The sequence below is a fragment of the Lissotriton helveticus genome, chromosome 9 (assembly GCF_964261635.1).
Source record: "Lissotriton helveticus chromosome 9, aLisHel1.1, whole genome shotgun sequence".
NCBI classification, from domain to species: domain Eukaryota; kingdom Metazoa; phylum Chordata; class Amphibia; order Caudata; family Salamandridae; genus Lissotriton; species Lissotriton helveticus.
The window spans coordinates 268,581,286-268,602,820 of record NC_136070.1 but is presented as its reverse complement, the minus strand read 5'-3'; the positions used below and the strand labels follow the sequence as shown (position 1 = coordinate 268,602,820).

Here is a 21,535-nt window from a genome sequence, read left to right as displayed (position 1 = left end):
ATGGTCCCTTTTGCTGGGAGTCCCCAAGGTGGAGCCAGGCATCCCCGGAATTGGTTGGGGCCGTTGTGGAGATTAGGCAAGCTAATGCCCAGAGTTGCCGAGTGGAAACCCTGATTGGAGTAAGCACCGAACTGAGAATTATCGAGTCCGCTGACCCAGGTCCACGACCCTGCCGCGTCGGGAATTGAACCCTGGTCCCGGGCCGACTTCTGCTCTCGGGCCTGCCGCCTCTAACCAGTGAGCCACACTACTCCACATGTATAGTATAGTGTGATTCTCTGAATCTCAACAGCTGACCTGTTTTGTAGTGTGGTGCTGCCCTCTGAACATCTAGCTGACAATTTTGCTGTGTATGGTGATGCTTTCCCCTGAATCTATGTAGTTATGTGCATGCTATATATTGCAGGACAGTTATATGAAATTGAATAGATCTCATGTGAGGTGTCTAGAGGTATGCCATGGCTCAGCATCAGGGACCGGCCGCATGTAAGAGCGAAGTGGGTGCTGGCGAATCCTGCGTTTGCCGCCCTGCGATGACCGCAGGTAAGAGTGAGGGAGGACCGGCCCCAAAACTTGTGTCGCCCGGGGCGGACCTCCTCCCCCCCTTTGCTACTCAACTGCTCGGCATCTTCCCAGTAGACATGTTTGTTTCATGCTATGGTGCTGTTTTGAAGAGCCCCAACATTTCTTGGAAATAGTAGGGTTGTCCTTTGAATATCTCCCCCTAATTTGTTGTATATGTTGGTGCATTTATCTCAACTTCTATAGATCTCAATTGTTGTGTTTATGGGGATGCTGTTACCTGGCATCTCCCTAGTAGTTATGTTTGCTTTATATTATGGTGCTTTTATTACTAGAACCATCATTTGCTGCAGATAGTGGCGCTGTGCTTTGAATCCATCTCCCTTTTTTTTTGCTATATATCTTGGCACTGCTCCCTAGATCTCTGTTTTCCTTACATTTGAAGAATATTGTTGTGTTGTTATTGGAATTGCGAGAGCCTCCATTTTTGTTGTACAATACAGCACTCTTCCCAGTATCCCACCAGCTCCCATGTTTGCTTTATACTGTGCCACAGTTATCTTAATCTAAATAGCTTAACAGTTCCTTGTGTACTGCAGCACTCCTCACATCAGTCTCATCCACCTCAGCACCTCCCTGGAAAGTTTCGGGGTGATCTGTCAAATTGAGACAGAGAAAATGGATGGGTCCCAAAACATGTTTTCCCCATTCATTTTCCCATAGGAACAATCAAACACAGCTACAGTGAAAACAAATTTGAAAAAAAGCAAGATCTAGGTCCAGAAAGCATGCTTTTTGTGATTTGGTGTAAATCCATTCAGTAGTTTATGAGAAATGTAGCTTAACAAATAATTGTATATTTAACCATGCATTGTGATTAGCTGACTACAACCTGAAAGAAAAGTTGCGACTGCCATCTCAGGATTCAGGGACTCACTCCTCAAGCCCTAAAAAATTTAATGAACTAAAGCATAAAGGGGAAGAGTATGGATATTCTGACCTCCTCGGCCTTCTGTTGGGACAAGGTCTTTGAAGGACCCCCAGCATAAAAAAAATGAATCCTTTTTTGGGGTTCTGTGGATAATCTGATCTACAGCGACACTCAACGCAACACTAATGGATAATTTCAGTGGGTCAATGGATCCACAAGAATTCTCTAGGGGTGCCGTGTTAAGCCTGGTGGGGGATCCACAGAACTGCAGCACACAAAAATATTTGATTTGGCACCCAAACCTACATTGTGCGCTGTGAGGAGTTGGTCACCCGGGGAATTGGGCCCAATCCCCTGTTGCCCGTGGTCAAACACTGTGTGCAGCACGTGGGTGGGTGCCTGCAGGGGTTTGGCTGCAGGCTCTGCAGCCAATCCCGCACTGATCACAGCAATGGACGTCTTAAATTATATTTAAAAAAAACAAAAATATGCTGAAAAAAATTAAAGGTTAAAGTGATGTTATAGTTAACAATTGTAATAATAGCTGTACATTTCTGCAAGACTGAACACTGAGATTGGCTGCCCACAACTTGAAGAGAAATGGTGCGGCTATCAATGTAGGAGTAGGCGACTCGGTCCTCATGTTCTGACTTTTTTTTAAAAACAACATACGAATGGGCAGGGTAGTGGTACCCTGGTCCCCAGGTCCTTGAAAAGATCAAAATAGAAAAAATAAATTAGAAAAGTATTTTTTTTACACAATGTATTAACTACTACTAAACCATGCCAATCCTAGTGCGATGAAGAAAATACTTTAAGTTCTAGTGGCCCTTATAAACATCGCAATGAGCCAATCTCTTATACGTTTAAACATTATCATTTTAGAATTCAAATTTGTTTGCCAGCTATCCACTAAATATGCCACATTAAACTTGAATTCATTATCTAAACTTTCATACTCTAATATTGTCACTTACTTCAATGTAGAACCACTACTACCCAAAACCATTTTTTTACACAACATGTTCACAAATTGCTACTGAAATGAAGTAGAGCACGTTTTTGTTTTTTCCTTTCACTATTACATTCCTAAACATTCTGTACTTTAAAACTTTCTGTGTGGTTGAAAATAGTTGATATATAAATACCGAATTAGTTTCCAAAAGATACGTTCATTGTAGCATGTCTATAGTATTGTGTGATGATAGGAATATTGTTTTAAATCACAGCCTTGGGAGAAGAAAGGGGTTCCCCCTATTTTGCCCACCATTATGGTGGTGTTCATTTAGTCTATTTTCCTCCCTTGTTTCCTGTATTGTGGTGCTGTTATCACACCCTCTGTGGCTTTCCATGCTGCTGTGTATAGTGCTGCTGACTTTTGAAGTGCAATAGACTCCACATGTGTTGTAGTTTTACGTGCTGCTCTTAAAATCATTATAGGTCACTATAGATGAAAATGGGGGTGCTCTCAGTCGCATAATGAAAAACTATTGTAAATGTAAATGTACAGGAATTTATATAGCGCAAATCACCGAGCGGTTTCTAAGCGCTTGCTTAGGGAACCCGTCCTGGTATTCCCCTGTGAGATAACCCCGGTAGGGTATCCGCAAGGTGAAAGCCAGGCATCCTGCCGCGAGGGGCCGTTGTGGAGATTAAGCAAGCTATTGCCCAGAGTCGCAGAGTGTCAACCTGTGAATCGAGTAGGCCCCGGAGCGAGAATTGTCGAGTCCATGGACATTTTAGGACTCAAGACCCCGCCGAGCCGGGAATTGAACCCTGGTCCCTGGCTGACGTCTGCTTCCAGGTCTGCCTCCTCTAACCAGTGAGCCACACTTCTCCACATTGTCTTACCTCTTTGTTCAATCTTATGCAGCTATGTGTTCATTAAAAAACGTGATTAAGGGGTATTATTGTACACACTAGACAGCCTTTAAATATCTTTGTATTGAGTTTTTTTTGCACAGGTCTTACCCAATTGGGCTTATTTCAGGCCAGCTTGTTCTTTTTCTTGATGTACTGGTACCAGGTATATTCGGAAATAATAATCCTCTAACTGTAACCATTTTATTTCTATCTCGATTCACGGCACGTCTCTGCTCTTTATGCTTTTCCTATGTTCTTCGGTTTTAGATTTAGTGCCCTGCTGCAGAATCCCAGCCTTGTGCACGGTGTGTTGCCGCCTGCGGTTTCGGCATCTGTGACAGAAGGAAAGAACTCCCAGTTGGGAGGTCTCTCCTTCCCACATGTACACCAGGTCACGTCGCCACTGTAATGGCAACTGTCACTTCGCATTCATTTGCTCGGCTGGTGGCTCTCGTGGTCTCCTTGGTGGTTTCTTACATTCCCTGCTCGCATGCCAGCTGGGAATACATCTGCTATTTATGGGCAGTGCCATGCGTTTATGGGCATCCCTCTGATGTGTACTGGCCAAGAGTGTCATTCCTTGGTGATGAATGTTTTGATACTTTGCTTCTGCAGACTGATTGGCATTCTGGAGTCTGGAGTTTGAGTAGTCTCTGCTTGCTACGGAAAGATTCAATCCGTAGTCAGTGATTCTATGTTTAAATATCAACATAACTTTTTTTTTTTTTAACCAAGCAACATTCAAATGTTTCTGCTCTCGGGCTTTGCAGGATATTTTGTAGAATAGGCCATTGTGTATTTTTTCCATTAAACATTTGCCATTACTTTTCAAGACTGGTTAAATTAGCAGAATTTTGTGTGATATATCGAATACTCAGTATGTAATCAATCTATAGACGTTCTTAAAGGTAGATGTAAAGTCAATTGATTTTAGTGTATGTTGTTTCAAGTTGTGAATATGAGTTGCTTGAATTCACAACGGTTGGAATTCACAAGTAAAGAGCATTGTAGAAACAAAAAATTATATTCAATGTGATTACTGAAAAATGGGAAGTAAATAGAATAGTTAAGCATTGACAAAAAACGTAGGTAAAATCTAAGTGTGATGGGATGAAAATAAAATTATTTGAAAAACATTTATTGGATAGGTGCGCAAATCAAATTCCCTGCACCTTGATGGTGTTAGGAATGAGTTTCAATAAAAATAGATTTTTTGTTTAGCTAATAACTTTGACTCCGTTTGACAAATCTTCATCAAACTTTCCAAAAAAAGTTCATCCATCTCAGCTCCTTCCTTAATGGTTTTGAGGTGATCCTGCAAACAAGGACAGACAAAACGGCGGGTCCCAAAACGTGTTTTCCACATGCACTTTACCATAGGAACTTTAGACAATACTGCAGCCAAAAGCGTAGCTACATCAATTTTAACAGTAAGCTAGATCTTTACCCAGAAAGCATGCATTGTGTGTCTTGGTGAAAATCTGTTCAGCCATTTGAGAGACATTAAGCTTCAAAATGTATAGCCATTTAGCGACACAGTACTACCGAGGTCGCTGCGTACTCACTGAACCCTTGAGGGAGTCCCAAGCAAGTACTGTGGTACTACCAAGGGAATACTGATGGAACAAATAACATATGATAAGGGGGTGGGGTCGCACACTACTCACACACCGGCGGTATCGCCCCTAAGGACTCTGGTTAATGTAGTTATGTGTTCCGCGATGCATCATCTTTCGATCTTCTGCTGTCTTCGCTGTCTTCGCCATCCCTGGACACGTGTTTCGGGGTATTACCCCTCATCAGCAGGGATAGGCCGTGTACTGGGGTTGCCGATGGCTGCCAAATATCTGCCAGGTATAGTACCACTCAGGCGCGTAGGTGCGGGATCCCAGGCTCGTCAGCCGGCTGCTCAAGGGAGCTTAAAGTTACAAAAAGGGGGTGGGGTCGCACACTACTCACACACCGGCGGTATCGCCCCTAAGGACTCTGGTTAATGTAGTTATGTGTTCCGCGATGCATCATCTTTCGATCTTCTGCTGTCTTCGCTGTCTTCGCCATCCCTGGACACGTGTTTCGGGGTATTACCCCTCATCAGCAGGGATAGGCCGTGTACTGGGGTTGCCGATGGCTGCCAAATGTCTGCCAGGTATAGTACCACTCAGGCGCGTAGGTGCGGGATCCCAGGCTCGTCAGCCGGCGGCTCAAGGGAGCTTAAAGTTACAAAAAGGGGGTGGGGTCGCACACTACTCACACACCGGCGGTATCGCCCCTAAGGACTCTGGTTAATGTAGTTATGTGTTCCGCGATGCATCATCTTTCGATCTTCTGCTGTCTTCGCTGTCTTCGCCATCCCTGGACACGTGTTTCGGGGTATTACCCCTCATCAGCAGGGATAGGCCGTGTACTGGGGTTGCCGATGGCTGCCAAATATCTGCCAGGTATAGTACCACTCAGGCGCGTAGGTGCGGGATCCCAGGCTCGTCAGCCGGCGGCTCAAGGGAGCTTAAAGTTACAAAAAGGGGGTGGGGTCGCACACTACTCACACACCAGCGGTATCGCCCCTAAGGACTCTGGTTAATGTAGTTATGTGTTCCGCGATGCATCATCTTTCAATCTTCTGCTGTCTTCGCTGTCTTCGCCATCCCTGGACACGTGTTTCGGGGTATTACCCCTCATCAGCAGGGATAGGCCGTGTACTGGGGTTGCCGATGGCTGCCAAATATCTGCCAGGTATAGTACCACTCAGGCGCGTAGGTGCGGGATCCCAGACTCGTCAGCCGGCGGCTCAAGGGAGCTTAAAGTTACAAAAAGGGGGTGGGGTCGCACACTACTCACACACCGGCGGTATCGCCCCTAAGGACTCTGGTTAATGTAGTTATGTGTTCCGCGATGCATCATCTTTCGATCTTCTGCTGTCTTCACTGTCTTCGCCATCCCTGGACACGTGTTTCGGGGTATTACCCCTCATCAGCAGGGATAGGCCGTGTACTGGGGTTGCCGATGGCTGCCAAATATCTGCCAGGTATAGTACCACTCAGGCGCGTAGGTGCGGGATCCCAGGCTCGTCAGCCGGCGGCTCAAGGGAGCTTAAAGTTACAAAAAGGGGGTGGGGTCGCACACTACTCACACACCGGCGGTATCGCCCCTAAGGACTCTGGTTAATGTAGTTATGTGTTCCGCGATGCATCATCTTTCGATCTTCTGCTGTCTTCGCTGTCTTCGCCATCCCTGGACACGTGTTTCGGGGTATTACCCCTCATCAGCAGGGATAGGCCGTGTACTGGGGTTGCCGATGGCTGCCAAATATCTGCCAGGTATAGTACCACTCAGGCGCGTAGGTGCGGGATCCCAGGCTCGTCAGCCGGCGGCTCAAGGGAGCTTAAAGTTACAAAAAGGGGGTGGGGTCGCACACTACTCAGACACCGGCGGTATCGCCCCTAAAGACTCTAGTTAATGTAGTTATGTGTTCCGCGATGCATCATCTTTCGATCTTCTGCTGTCTTCGCTGTCTTCGCCATCCCTGGACACGTGTTTCGGGGTATTACCCCTCATCAGCAGGGATAGGCCGTGTACTGGGGTTGCCGATGGCTGCCAAATATCTGCCAGGTATAGTACCACTCAGGCGCGTAGGTGCGGGATCCCAGGCTCGTCAGCCGGCGGCTCAAGGGAGCTTAAAGTTACAAAAAGGGGGTGGGGTCGCACACTACTCACACACCGGCGGTATCGCCCCTAAGGACTCTGGTTAATGTAGTTATGTGTTCCGCAATGCATCATCTTTCGATCTTCTGCTGTCTTCGCCATCCCTGGACACGTGTTTCGGGGTATTACCCCTCATCAGCAGGGATAGGCCGTGTACTGGGGTTGCCGATGGCTGCCAAATATCTGCCAGGTATAGTACCACTCAGGCGCGTAGGTGCGGGATCCCAGGCTCATCAGCCGGCGGCTCAAGGGAGCTTAAAGTTACAAAAAGGGGGTGGGGTCGCACACTACTCACACACCGGCGGTATCGCCCCTAAGGACTCTGGTTAATGTAGTTATGTGTTCCGCGATGCATCATCTTTCGATCTTCTGCTGTCTTCGCTGTCTTCGCCATCCCTGGACACGTGTTTCGGGGTATTACCCCTCATCAGCAGGGATAGGCCGTGTACTGGGGTTGCCGATGGCTGCCAAATATCTGCCAGGTATAGTACCACTCAGGCGCGTAGGTGCGGGATCCCAGGCTCGTCAGCCGGCGGCTCAAGGGAGCTTAAAGTTACAAAAAGGGGGTGGGGTCGCACACTACTCACACACCAGCGGTATCGCCCCTAAGGACTCTGGTTAATGTAGTTATGTGTTCCGCGATGCATCATCTTTCGATCTTCTGCTGTCTTCGCCATCCCTGGACACGTGTTTCGGGGTATTACCCCCTCATCAGCACGGATAGGCCGTGTACTGGGATTGCCGATGGCTGCCAAATATCTGCCAGGTATAGTACCACTCAGGCGCGTAGGTGCGGGATCCCAGGCTCGTCAGCCGGCGGCTCAAGGGAGCTTAAAGTTACAAAAAGGGGGTGGGGTCGCACACTACTCACACACCGGCGGTGTGTGAGTAGTGTGCGACCCCACCCCCATTTGTAACTTTAAAGCCCAGTACACGGCCTATCCCTGCTGATGAGGGGTAATACCCCGAAACACGTGTCCAGGGATGGCGAAGACAGCGAAGATAGCAGAAGATCGAAAGATGATGCATCGCGAACACTTTACTACATTGACCAGAGTCCTTAGGGGCGACACCGCCGGTGTGTGAGTAGTGTGCGACCCCACCCCCATTTGTAACTTTAAAGCTCCCTTGAGCAGTGGGCTGACGAGCCTGGGATCCCGCACCTGCGCGCCTGAGTGGTACTATACCTGGCAGATATTGGCAGCCATCGGCAACCCCAGTACACGGCCTATCCCTGCTGATGAGGGGTAATACCCCGAAACACGTGTCCAGGGATGGCGAAGACAGCGAAGATAGCAGAAGATCGAAAGATGATGCATCGCGAACACTTTACTACATTGACCAGAGTCCTTAGGGGCGACACCGCCGGTGTGTGAGTAGTGTGCGACCCCACCCCCATTTGTAACTTTAAAGCTCCCTTGAGCAGCGGGCTGACGAGCCTGGGATCCCGCACCTGCGCGCCTGAGTGGTACTATACCTGGCAGATATTGGCAGCCATCGGCAACCCCAGTACACGGCCTATCCCTGCTGATGAGGGGTAATACCCCGAAACACGTGTCCAGGGATGGCGAAGACAGCGAAGATAGCAGAAGATCGAAAGATGATGCATCGCGAACACTTTACTACATTGACCAGAGTCCTTAGGGGCGACACCGCCGGTGTGTGAGTAGTGTGCGACCCCACCCCCATTTGTAACTTTAAAGCTCCCTTGAGCAGCGGGCTGACGAGCCTGGGATCCCGCACCTGCGCGCCTGAGTGGTACTATACCTGGCAGATATTGGCAGCCATCGGCAACCCCAGTACACGGCCTATCCCTGCTGATGAGGGGTAATACCCCGAAACACGTGTCCAGGGATGGCGAAGACAGCGAAGATAGCAGAAGATCGAAAGATGATGCATCGCGAACACTTTACTACATTGACCAGAGTCCTTAGGGGCGACACCGCCGGTGTGTGAGTAGTGTGCGACCCCACCCCCATTTGTAACTTTAAAGCTCCCTTGAGCAGCCGGCTGACGAGCCTGGGATCCCGCACCTGCGCGCCTGAGTGGTACTATACCTGGCAGATATTGGCAGCCATCGGCAACCCCAGTACACGGCCTTTCCCTGCTGATGAGGGGTAATACCCGAAACACGTGTCCAGGGATGGCGAAGACGGCGAAGATAGCAGAAGATCGAAAGATGATGCATCGTGAACACTTGACTACATTGACCAGAGTCCTTAGGGGCGACACCGCCGGTGTGTGAGTAGTGTGCGACCCCACCCCCATTTGTAACTTTAAAGCTCCCTTGAGCAGCGGGCTGACGAGCCTGGGATCCCGCACCTGCGCGCCTGAGTGGTACTATACCTGGCAGATATTGGCAGCCATCGGCAACCCCAGTACACGGCCTATCCCTGCTGATGAGGGGTAATACCCCGAAACACGTGTCCAGGGATGGCGAAGACAGCGAAGATAGCAGAAGATCGAAAGATGATGCATCGCAAACACTTTACTACATTGACCAGAGTCCTTAGGGGCGACACCGCCGGTGTGTGAGTAGTGTGCGACCCCACCCCCATTTGTAACTTTAAAGTTCCCTTGAGTAGCGGGCTGACGAGCCTGGGATCCCGCACCTGCGCGCCTGAGTGGTACTATACCTGGCAGATATTGGCAGCCATCGGCAACCCCAGTACACGGCCTATCCCTGCTGATGAGGGGTAATACCCCTAAACACGTGTCCAGGGATGGCGAAGACTGCGAAGATAGCAGAAGATCGAAAGATGATGCATCGCGAACACTTCACTACATTGACCAGAGTCCTTAGGGGCGACACCGCCGGTGTGTGAGTAGTGTGCGACCCCACCCCCATTTGTAACTTTAAAGCTCCCTTGAGCAGCGGGCTGACGAGCCTGGGATCCCGCACCTGCGCGCCTGAGTGGTACTATACCTGGCAGATATTGGCAGCCATCGGCAACCCCAGTACACGGCCTATCCCTGCTGATGAGGGGTAATACCCCGAAACACGTGTCCAGGGATGGTGAAGACAGCGAAGATAGCAGAAGATCGAAAGATGATGCATCGCGAACACTTTACCACATTGACCAGAGTCCTTAGGGGCGACACCGCCGGTGTGTGAGTAGTGTGCGACCCCACCCCCATTTGTAACTTTAAAGCTCCCTTGAGCAGCGGGCTGACGAGCCTGGGATCCCGCACCTGCGCGCCTGAGTGGTACTATACCTGGCAGATATTGGCAGCCATCGGCAACCCCAGTACACGGACTATCCCTGCTGATAAGGGGTAATACCCCGAAACACGTGTCCAGGGATGGTGAAGACAGCGAAGATAGCAGAAGATCGAAAGATGATGCATCGCGAACACTTTACTACATTGACCAGAGTCCTTAGGGGCGACACCGCCGGTGTGTGAGTAGTGTGCGACCCCACCCCCATTTGTAACTTTAAAGCTCCCTTGAGCAGCGGGCTGACGAGCCTGGGATCCCGCACCTGCGCGCCTGAGTGGTACTATACCTGGCAGATATTGGCAGCCATCGGCAACCCCAGTACACGGCCTATCCCTGCTGATGAGGGGTAATACCCCGAAACACGTGTCCAGGCATGGCGAAGACAGCGAAGATAGCAGAAGATCGAAAGATGATGCATCGCGAACACTTTACTACATTGACCAGAGTCCTTAGGGGCGACACCGCCGGTGTGTGAGTAGTGTGCGACCCCACCCCCATTTGTAAATAACATATGATGCCTTCTGATTTGCTGGTCTCATGGGACTTACACCAGTATCACAAGACCCATCACTGTGATTGGTTGGCAATAACTTAAAGAGAAATGTTGCGGCTATAATTTCATGACTCAGGGACTCGGTCTCAATGTCCTGAAAATGAAAATAAAACAACATACAAGAGGGTAGGGTAGTGATTCTCTGACTCATAGGCCCTTGTGGGGTGGTGCCCCCCCCCCACTAGTCAAAATGCATAACAAATGTTTTTGCATCATAGACTTGTTGTACTCTTGTGGTACTCAGGGAGACCTCCACAAAACTAAGCAGGAGAACTGCCTAACCCCCCACCGAACAGGGCCAAGGGCCATGTGCTACTGAGGGTGGGGATAGTTAAGAATGGAATACAATCTTACTTCACATAAAACAAAACTAGTCAGATTCACTGAAAAAACTAAAGAGTAAAGTTGAATTTATACTAAAGGTAAAGTAATGCTATAGTTAGGTGAAATTATTTGTTAACAATATCATTTTAAACAAGAAAACATTGAAATTGACCAGTTATAGTTAACTGAAGTACGTATAACTTGCACATTTGCTATACACTGCTTATAACCTCACATATCAGCATCACAAAATAAAATGATAGATGGAGTGTTGAAACTTTTCAAACACTCACCCCATCACAGATCTGGGTTTAAACCATCATTTTGCTTGCCACGTCACCCCAGTTTGGACCCAGCCATATGCAAATTAGTCTTGACCCCCCTCCCCATGGGAACAGTTGAGCCCGAACTGCCAAGCCAGGTCCAACCTGGTCTGGAAACAAGCATCCTGGAACCAATTTCAGGATATCACCCATCATCAGCCAGGCCAGCTTGAATTCTGTGGTGCAGCGGGCAAGACCATGCCTGGGCATGCCCTAAGCCACGGAGGGAGCACATAGCAACATCACAAAATAAAATGATGGATGGTGTATTAAAACTCTTCAAACACTCACCCCCAGGCACAGATCTGGGTTGGATCCATTGTGATTCTGCTCGCAACGTCACCCCAGTGTGGACCCAGCCATATGCAAACCAGTCATGGGCTGGACTGTTCCCATGAGGAGCAGGGTAAAGACTGATTTGCATATGGTTGGGCCCAAACTGGGGTGGCATAGTGATCAGAAGAATGATGGCTTAAACCCAGATCTCTTAACTGGGGGGAAGTGGTTGAAACGTTTCAGCACTCTGTCCATCAACGTGTTGTGTTTTCTATGACCTTACTTATTACATCACTCATGACATGTTTTATGATATCCTTGGTAACACCACTGATGACAACTGAAATGACATAGTTAATGGCATCACTGTGCAATGGAAGTGCACAAGTTATAGTTACTTCAGTTAATGATAACTGGTGAATATCAGTGTTTTTTTTTTAGTTTACATTTTTTATTTTTTTAAGACATTTTCACCTAATATAAATGTCATTTTAACCTTTTTTAGTTAAATATATATATACATATACATACACACACACACACACACATATATATATATATATATATACTAGCAGCCCGTCCCGACATTGTCCGGGTATGAATTGCTGCCAGCCAGTAGTATATTGTTTTGTAGGATTTCGTTTTGATAGCATTTTTTATCTGTGACAGGCCTGTGAAACGCTCCGATTCACAGTGCACTGCTGATGCACTTAAGAGTGCACGTTCAGTAGTGTGTGAACTCGAGTCTCCCTACTTTATTTTTCCTTGCAATATTATATAGCGCGAACTCGACAACATGGCATGAGCACAATTTACATTACAGAAATACACATTCATTTGTGGTAGGCACGGGGAGATAAAGCGATTTGCCTGGAATCACAGAATGTTGAGCTGATGCCGAGATTCGAACGTAGCTCCCCAGCTCTAAAGTTTGCAATTCTAGAACTTGTGGCGGGAGGTGTGTCTAAAAGTGTATGTTGGTGCTGGCCATAAATGAGAGAGACCTGTGCATTTTTCAAATGGGTGGTGAAAAAATATGAGTATGTTGCTGGAGATGTGGGCCGCCGTGCCACCAATGTACTTACCGGGGGAGGGTAAACACCCATTATTCCGCAACTTTCTTTCCGCATACCATCACCCCGCATACTTTCATTACGAAAGTACCATGACTCCGCAATGCCATTATAACGCATGGCATTGTATTTTATATGCTTTTACCACGCATACATTTACAACGAAATTCGTTGTAAATGCATAAGTGGGAAAAGCATGTTTTTTAAAAATGTTTGGATACGGTAAGTATGGGTATAGGGGTATATGTTTTGGGGTACTGAGGTATATGTTTTGGGGTGTTTGGGTATTTTAAGGGTTCAGATAAAGTTTTGGGTCATGGGGTACAGGGGTAGTTTTAGGGTTTAGGGATAGGTATGGGTTTTGGGGTACAGGGGTATTTTTAGGGTTCAGGGCTAGGTTTGGGTTTTGGGGTATAGGGGTATTTTTAGGGTTCAGGGGTAGGTTTGGGTTTTGGGGTACAGGGGTATTTTAAGGGTTCAGGGCTAGGTTTGGGTTTTGGGGTACAGGGGTATTTTTAGGATTCAGGGCTAGGTTTGGGTTTTGGGGTACAGGGGTATTTTAGGGTTCAGGTGTAGGTTTGGGTTTTGGGGTACAGGGTTATTTTTAGGGTTCAGGGCTAGGTTTGGGTTTTGGGGTACAGGGGTATTTTTAGGGTTCAGGGGTAGGTTTGGGTTTTGGGGTACAGGGGTATTTTAAGGGGTCAGGGCTAGGTTTGGGTTTTGGGGTAAAGGGGTATTTTAGGGTTCAGGGGTGGTTTTGGGGTACAGTGGTATTTTTAGGGTTCAGGGCTAGGTTTGGGTTTTGGGGTACAGGGGTATTTTTAGGGTTCAGGGGTAGGTTTGGGTTTTGAGGTACAGGGGTATTTATAGGGTTCAGGGCTAGGTTTGGGTTTTGGGGTACAGGGGTATTTTTAGGGTTTAGGGATAGGTTTGGGTTTTGGGGTACAAGGTATATTTATAGGGTTAAGATGGGTTAGTGTTTAAGGGTGTTGGGGTATTTTAAGGAGTAAGGGTGGGTTATGTATATGGGGTGCAGGGGTATTTAAAGGGAGCAGGCTGGGATTAGCACACGATATGAGACATGGCATGTAGGGCGGAACGTACCACATGCCCCCAGCATTTGTCACGCCCCCAGCACACACCCACAGCACAACACAGACACGCCCACAAGGGACTACTTTGCTGGCACGGTTCTTTTACCTTTTAAATGTATATGGTGGGCGTCTGCATAGCCTATGTCCTTCTGCTGAAACTGCCCTTTCCAACTCTGTATTGGGTGTTGTGATTGGTGCTGTGGTTCCTGAGATTACCCGCCTCAAAGGTTTGGGCTCTCTCTTTATTATATTAGTATAGATACACATACATCTCAATAGGTCTTACGTTTATGTTTGATGTAAAATATCATAACGCTGCTCCATGAATTTCTGAAGCCCTAGTATTTGGTATATATTGTGGTGTTATCCTCTGAATCTCTGTAACTCTCCTGCTTGTTGTATATTCTGATACTGTTATTTGGACAGCTATAGCTCCTATGTTCGTTAAATCATGTGGTGCTGCTTCTCTGTATCTCAATGACGCCCATGCCTTTCTATATTGTGGTGCTGCTTCCAGAGTCCGACTAGCTCCAATTGTTACTCCATGTTGTGGTTCTATTTTCTGGACTCAATAATTAGCTCGTTGTTTACAGCACAATGATGTGATGTTTTTCCATCAATCTCTGAAGCCTCCGTGTTTGTTTTGTGGAGTGGCGCTGCTCTCTGGGACCTATTTTTGTTGTGAAACTTTTTGAGAGTCTATAGCTTTTGTGCTTACTATATTGCTGCATTTTATAGTGCTACTTTATATGTCCGTAGCTCCTGTTTTTATTGTACTTTATACTGCTCCTTATTATTCTTAATTCCACACTCATTCACCTTGAATATGTGTATACTGCCTGCTACACATGTAGGGTTAAGTACAGTAAACCTATACTTACCTATATATACTTATGTACTCCATATTTTGGCTACAATGTTTTTGCATAGCAAAATTACACCCACAATATACAGCTAAAATACCCTGAAATACATAACAATGCAAAAAAACACAACTAACCTCTATTGTATGTTATATTTTATAGTGCTGTTCTACAAATCCTGATAGCTCCCATGCTTACTTGTAGTGCTGTTCTCTGTATTGTGAGGGCTCCCATGCTTGATATATATTGTGGTGGTGTATCTTGATAATTCCCATGTTTTTTAGATTGTAATGCTGTTCTCGGTATCTCCATAGATTCTGTGTTTGTTGCGTATTGTAGAGCTGTTCTCCATTTCTAGATAGCTCCCTTCTTTGTAGTACATTATAGTGCTGTTCTCTGTTTCTCAATGTTTGTCATGCTTATTGGATATTGTGGTGCTGTTCTTTCTATCAGTATATTGCAAAGTTGTTCCCTGTATCTCAGTAGCTCGCATGTTTGTTTCATATTGTGGTGCTGTTTTCTGGATCATGATAGTTCTCACGCTTGATATATATTGTAGTGCTGGTCTCTGTTTCACAATAGCTACCTTCTTCATTGATTATTTAACCCTGTTCTCTGTATCTCGATATCTCCCACACTTGTTGTACAGTGTAAAGTTGCTACCTATTTCTCAATAGCTCCCATGCTTGTTATAAGTTGTGGTGCTATTCTCGGAATCTCGATTTCTCCCAGGCTTGATGTATATTGTAAAGTCGTTCCCTGTATCTCAATAGCTCCCATGCTTGTTGCAAGTTGTGGTGCTATTCTCTGTATCTCGATATCTCCCACATTTGTTGTATATTGTAAAGTCGTTCCCTGTAGCTCAGTAGCTCTCATTCGTGTTGTTGTGGCACTATTATCTGTATCTCAATAGCTCCCATGCTTGTTGCAAGTTGTGGTGCTATTCTCAATATCTCGATATCTCCCACGCTTGTTGTATAGTGTAAAGTCATTACCTGTATCTCAATAGCTCCCATGCTAGTTGTAATTTGTGGTGCAATTCTCTGTATCTCAATATCTCCCATGCTTGTTGTATATTGTAAAGTCTTTCCTTGTATCTCAATAGCTCACATTCCTATTGCAAGTTGTGGTGCTGTTCTCTGTATCTTGATATCTTCCCATGCTTGCTGTATATTGTTATGTCATTCCCTGCATCTCAAAGCTCCCATGCTTGCTGTAATTGATTGTGGTGCTATTCCATATCTCTCAATATCTCCCACGCTTGTTGTATATTGTAAAGACGTTCCCTTATCTCAATAGCTTTCATGCATTTTGTAAGTTGTGGTGCTATTCCATATCTCTCAATATCTCCCGCACTTGTAGTATATTGTAAAGTTGTTCCCTGTATCTCAATAGCTCCCACGCATTTTGTATATTGTAAAGTTGTTCCCTGTATCTCAATAGCTCTTATCATTGTTGTAAGTTGTGGAGCTATCCTCTCTAACTCGATATCTCCCACGCTTGTTGTATAGTGTAAAGTTGTCCCCTGTATCTCAATAGCTCCCATGCTTGTTGTAAGTTGTGGAGCTATTCTCTGTATCTCTATAGCTCCTATGCTTGTAGTATATTTGTTCTTGGTATCTAGATAGCTCCCATGCTTGTAGTATAATGTAAAGTTGGTCTCTGTATCTTTGACAGCTCCCACGCTTGTAGTATATTGTAAAGTTGTTCCCTGTATCTCAATAACTCCCATGCTTGTTGTATATTGTAAAGTTGTTCTCTGTATCTCGAAAGCTCCCACGTGTTGTATATTGTAAAGTTGTTCCCTGAATCTCAATAGCTCTTATCATTGTTGTAAGTTGTGGAGCTATCCTCTCCAACTTGATATCTCCCATGCCTGTTGTATAGTGTAAAGTTGTTCCCTGTATCTCAATAGTTCCCATGCTTGTTGTAAGTGTGGAACTATTCTCTGTATCACTATAGCTCCTATGCTTGTAGTATATTTGTTCTCTGTATCTCTATGGCTCCCACACTTGTAGCATATTGTAAAGTTGTTCTCTGTATCTCTATGGCTTCCATGCTTGTAGTATATGGTAACGTTATTCTCTGTATCTTAACAACTCCCACACATGTAAAGTTGTTCTCTGTCTCTAGATAGCTCCCGCACTTGTAGTATATTGTAACGTTTTTCTCTGTATCTCGATAGCTTCCAAGCTTGTAGTATATTGTAAAGTTGTTATCTGTATCTTGATAGCTCCCTTGCTTGTAGTATATTGTAAAGTTGTTCCCTGTATCTCGATAGCTCCCACGCTTGTTGTATATTGTAAAGTTGTTCTCTGTCTCTTGATAGCTCCCACACTTGTAGTATATTGTAAAGTTGTTCTCTCTATCTTGACAGCTCCCACGCTTGTAGTATATTATAAAGCTGTTCTCTTTATCTCGATAGCTTCCACTCTTGTAGTCTATACTAATATTATAAAGAGAGAGCCCAAACCTTTGAGGCGGGTAATCTCAGGAACCACAGCACCAATCACAACACCCAATACAGCGTTGGAAAGGGCAGTTGCAGCAGAAGGACATAGGCTATGCAGACGCCCACCATATACATTTAAAAGGTAAAAGAACCGTGCCAGCAAAGTAGTCCCTTGTGGGCGTGTCTGTGTTGTGCTGTGGGTGTGTGCTGGGGGCGTGACAAATGCTGGGGGCCTGTGGTACGTTCCGCCCTTCATGCCATGTCTCATATCGTGTGCTAATCCCAGCCTGCTCCCTTTAAATACCCCTGCACCCCATAATCATAACCCACCCTTACTCCTTAAAATACCCCAACACCCTTAAACACTAACCCATCTTAACCCTATAAATATACCCTGTACCCCAAAACCCAAACCTATCCCTAAACCCTAAAAATACCCCTGTACCTCAAAACCCAAACCTACCCCTGAACCCTAAAAATACCCCTGTACCCCAAAACCCAAACCTAGCCCTGAACCCTAAAAATACCACTGTACCCCAAAACCACCCTGAACCCTAAAATACCCCTTTACCCCAAAACCCAAACCTAGCCCTGAACCCTTAAAATACCCCTGTACCCCAAAACCCAAACCTACCCCTGAACCCTAAAAATACCCCTGTACCCCAAAACCCAAACCTAGCCCTGAACCCTAAAAATAACCCTGTACCCCAAAACCCAAACCTAGCCCTGAACCCTAAAAATACCACTGTACCCCCAAACCACCCCTGAACCCTAAAATACCCCTTTACCCCAAAACCCAAACCTAGCCCTGAACCCTTAAAATACCCCTGTACCCCAAAACCCAAACCTACCCCTAAACCCTAAAAATACCCCTGTACCCCAAAACCCAAACCTAGCCCTGAACCCTAAAAATAACCCTGTACCCCAAAACCCAAACCTAGCCCTGAACCCTAAAATACCCCTGCACCCCAAAACCCAAACCTAGCCCTGAATCCTAAAAATACCCCTGTACCCCAAAACCCAAACCTAGCCCTGAACCCTTAAAATACCCCTGTACCCCAAAACCCAAACCTACCCCTGAACCCTAAAAATACCCCTATACCCCAAAACCCAAACCTAGCCCTGAACCCTAAAAATACCCCTGTATCCCAAAACCCATACCTATCCCTAAACCCTAAAACTACCCCTGTACCCCATGACCCAAAACTATATCTGAACCCTTAAAATACCCAAACACCCCAAAACATATACCTCAGTACCCCAAAACATATACCCCTATACCCATACTTACCTTATCCAATCATTAAAAAAAACATGCTTTTACCATTCATGCATTTACAACGAATTTCGTTGTAAATGTATGCGTGGTAAAAGCATATAAAATGTAATGCCATGCGTTATAATGGCATCGCGGAGTCATGGTACTTTCGTAATGAAAGTATGCGGGGTGATGGTATGCGGAAAGAATGTTGCGGAATAATGGGTATTTACCCTCCCCGGTAAGTACATTGGTGGCACGGCGGCCCACATCTCCAGCAACATAATCATATTTTTTCACCACCCATTTGAAAAATGCAGAGGTCTCTCTCATTGATGGCCAGCACCAACATACACTTTTAGACACACCTCCCGCCACAAGTTCTAGAATTGCAAACTTTAGAGCTGGGGAGCTACGTTCGAATCTCGGCATCAGCTCAACATCCTGTGATTCCAGGCAAATCGCTTTATCTCCCCGTGCCTACCACAAATGAATGTGTATTTCTGTAATGTAAATTGTGCTCATGCCATGTTGTCGAGTTCGCGCTATATAATATTGCAAGGAAAAATAAAGTAGGGAAACTTGAGTTCACACACTACTGAACGCGCACTCTTAAGTGCATCAGCAGTGCACTGTGAATCGGAGCATTTCACAGGCCTGTCACAGATAAGAAATGCTATCAAAACGAAATCCTACAAAACAATATGCTACTGGCCAGCAGCAATTCATACCCGGACAACGTCGGGACGGGCTGCTAGTATATTATAAACTTGTTCTCCGTATTTCGGTAGCTCCCACGATTGTAGTATATTGTAACGCTGTTCTCTGTATCTCGATAGCTCCCACTATTGTAGTATATTATAAACTTGTTCTCCGTATCTCGATAGCTACCACGATTGTAGTATATTGTAAATTTGTTCTTTGTATCTCAATAGCTTGTTGTATATTGTGGTGTCATTCTGAACCTTTCTTCCTTTCTTGTTCCTGCAGGGGCTCTCCTTAGCTCGGAGATGTTTGTCATCCTCATGCTCTACCTGTGGTTCGGGGTGGGCCTGGCATGCACTGGGTTCTGCAGCCACCAGATGCTGCTGATTCTACGAGGGCAAACCCGCTACCAGGTGCGGAAGAGGATGATGGTGCGATCCCGACCCTGGAGGACCAACCTTCTGCAGGTGTTTGGGAAGAGGTGGCTGCTGGGACTTCTACTGCCTGTACTGAACGTGCAGAGCGATCTTCACCAATTCAAAGCAGACTGAAGCAGAGGACAGCAACTATGCAGCACATCCTAACTGGAGGACAACAGACCTGAGCACATTGATCCAACTCTGGAGGGTGAAAGGGTCAACCCCACAACTGACCTGAGCCAATTAATCCTAACTCTGGAGGGTGAAAGGATCAAACCCACAACTGACCTGAGCCAATTAATCCTAACTCTGGAGGGGTGAAAGGGTCAACCCCACAACTGACCTGAGCCAATTAATCCTAACTCTGGAGGGTGAAAGGGTCAACCCCACAACTGACCTGAGCCAATGAATCCTAACTCCGTAAGGGGGGGAAGAATGCATAGGCAACCAAGGTCAAACCTGGCAAACATGTTCAAATCACCCGCAGACTGTGGGAGGCTGAGTCTAGAATGCAGAAGTGGGGGGGTCATGGTAAGGTCATGGCAGCCCATCCTGCTCTGATAGTAACCCCTCGCCTGGCCTCACTAGGAAACTGGCAGACCAGCAAAATGGCCAGTCAGTCCTTAGCCCTACCAGGGACTTTTTGATCCTGCACTCTCAAAAAACTACAAAGTACTATAATCATGTTGACCACTTGGCAGTCAAAGTTCACTGATGTTTGAGGAAAACATTGCAAAGATTCAGTGGAGAAACACCCTGAATAACCCTAGGAACGAAGTGGTTTCTGAAAAAGAAAGAAGACGACTTCTAAAAATACAAATGTGCTCAGGGAGAGAACTCATTGCTCATTCTCCGCGCATCTTCAGTGCCATTAGGGAGCCAGGGCTGTGCGGAGATCTGCATAATGGCTCCCACGACCTCGGAATGCACAAGCGACACTGATGAGCACCGCGCGCTGATTGCTCCAGAGTTTGACTACACGAGGAGGCGCTCTTTATTAGCCTACGCTCTGATTGCACCAGGAGACGCTCTTCATTAGGCGAGCCTACTCTGAACACACGAGAAGCAAACATCGGAAGACACAGCGAGCTGCTCTTGAAACACGGTAGGGTTGGAAGACCCGGGGAGACCCTCTTGACACAATAAGGTACTTGACTAGAGTCTGAATACGCAAGGAGACATTAGTCTGCAGTACATACACACATGGAGGTACTCTCAGTCTAATGTGTGAAGGCATCAGGAGACGCTCGATAAGTTGAGAACACTCAAAGGAACTCTTCGATAAACTGGAGTCTAAATTCACAATTCATCTCAACACAAGAAGCGGTACACTCGGGTTAGTCTGCTCTCTAAATACAGCAGCGGGGGCTCTTCGACACTCTAGTGTCAGAATACACATCAAGGCACTCAACTACATGCTATAATACTGATAGACCAAGTGCTGCTCTTTGTTACTCCATAATCTGACCAAAGGAGAAGGAGCACATTGCATTGTGTTATCACAGTACAGAAGGAGGCGCTCCTTGGTACCCTATCGACTGAATGCACAAAGCGATGCTCTACAACATACTACAGTATGGAAAGTCAAGCCGGTGGTGTTGGTTAGTCTATAGTCTGAATGCAGGAGAAGGTACAAATCATATTGTCAAATTACACAAGGAGGCATCCTGGAAAGGCAACAAGCTGTATACAGGAGGGGGCACAATTCGGCAATCTATTGCCAAAATGCACAAGCAGATGCTTTTGAGTAGTTGACATCCCAAATACATAAACAGGCGCTACCACCATCATATTATCTGAGTATGCAAGGTTGCGCTGTTGGTTAGTGTGTATTCTGAACACAGGAGGAGGTGCACTGCTACATTTTCTTTATCATTCTATAGCTTGAACATTCTATAGTCAGAAATCCCAAGGAGGTGTCCATGGGTAGTGTGCAGTTTAAATACACAAGGAGTCGCGC

The 21,535-nt window shown here is 46.3% G+C and overlaps 1 protein-coding gene across 1 annotated transcript in view; it reads left to right on the top strand.

Annotated features, from left to right (window-relative positions):
- The window catches only part of ZDHHC22 (zDHHC palmitoyltransferase 22), a 35,220-nt gene extending 15,513 nt beyond the window's left edge, over nt 1-19,707 (top strand). Inside the window, exon 2 of the mRNA XM_078662038.1 lies at nt 19,442-19,707. Within this exon, the coding sequence (XP_078518164.1) occupies nt 19,442-19,707 (266 nt within the window). The remainder of the gene's footprint in view (nt 1-19,441) is intronic.
- Nucleotides 19,708-21,535: the final 1,828 nt, after the last annotated feature.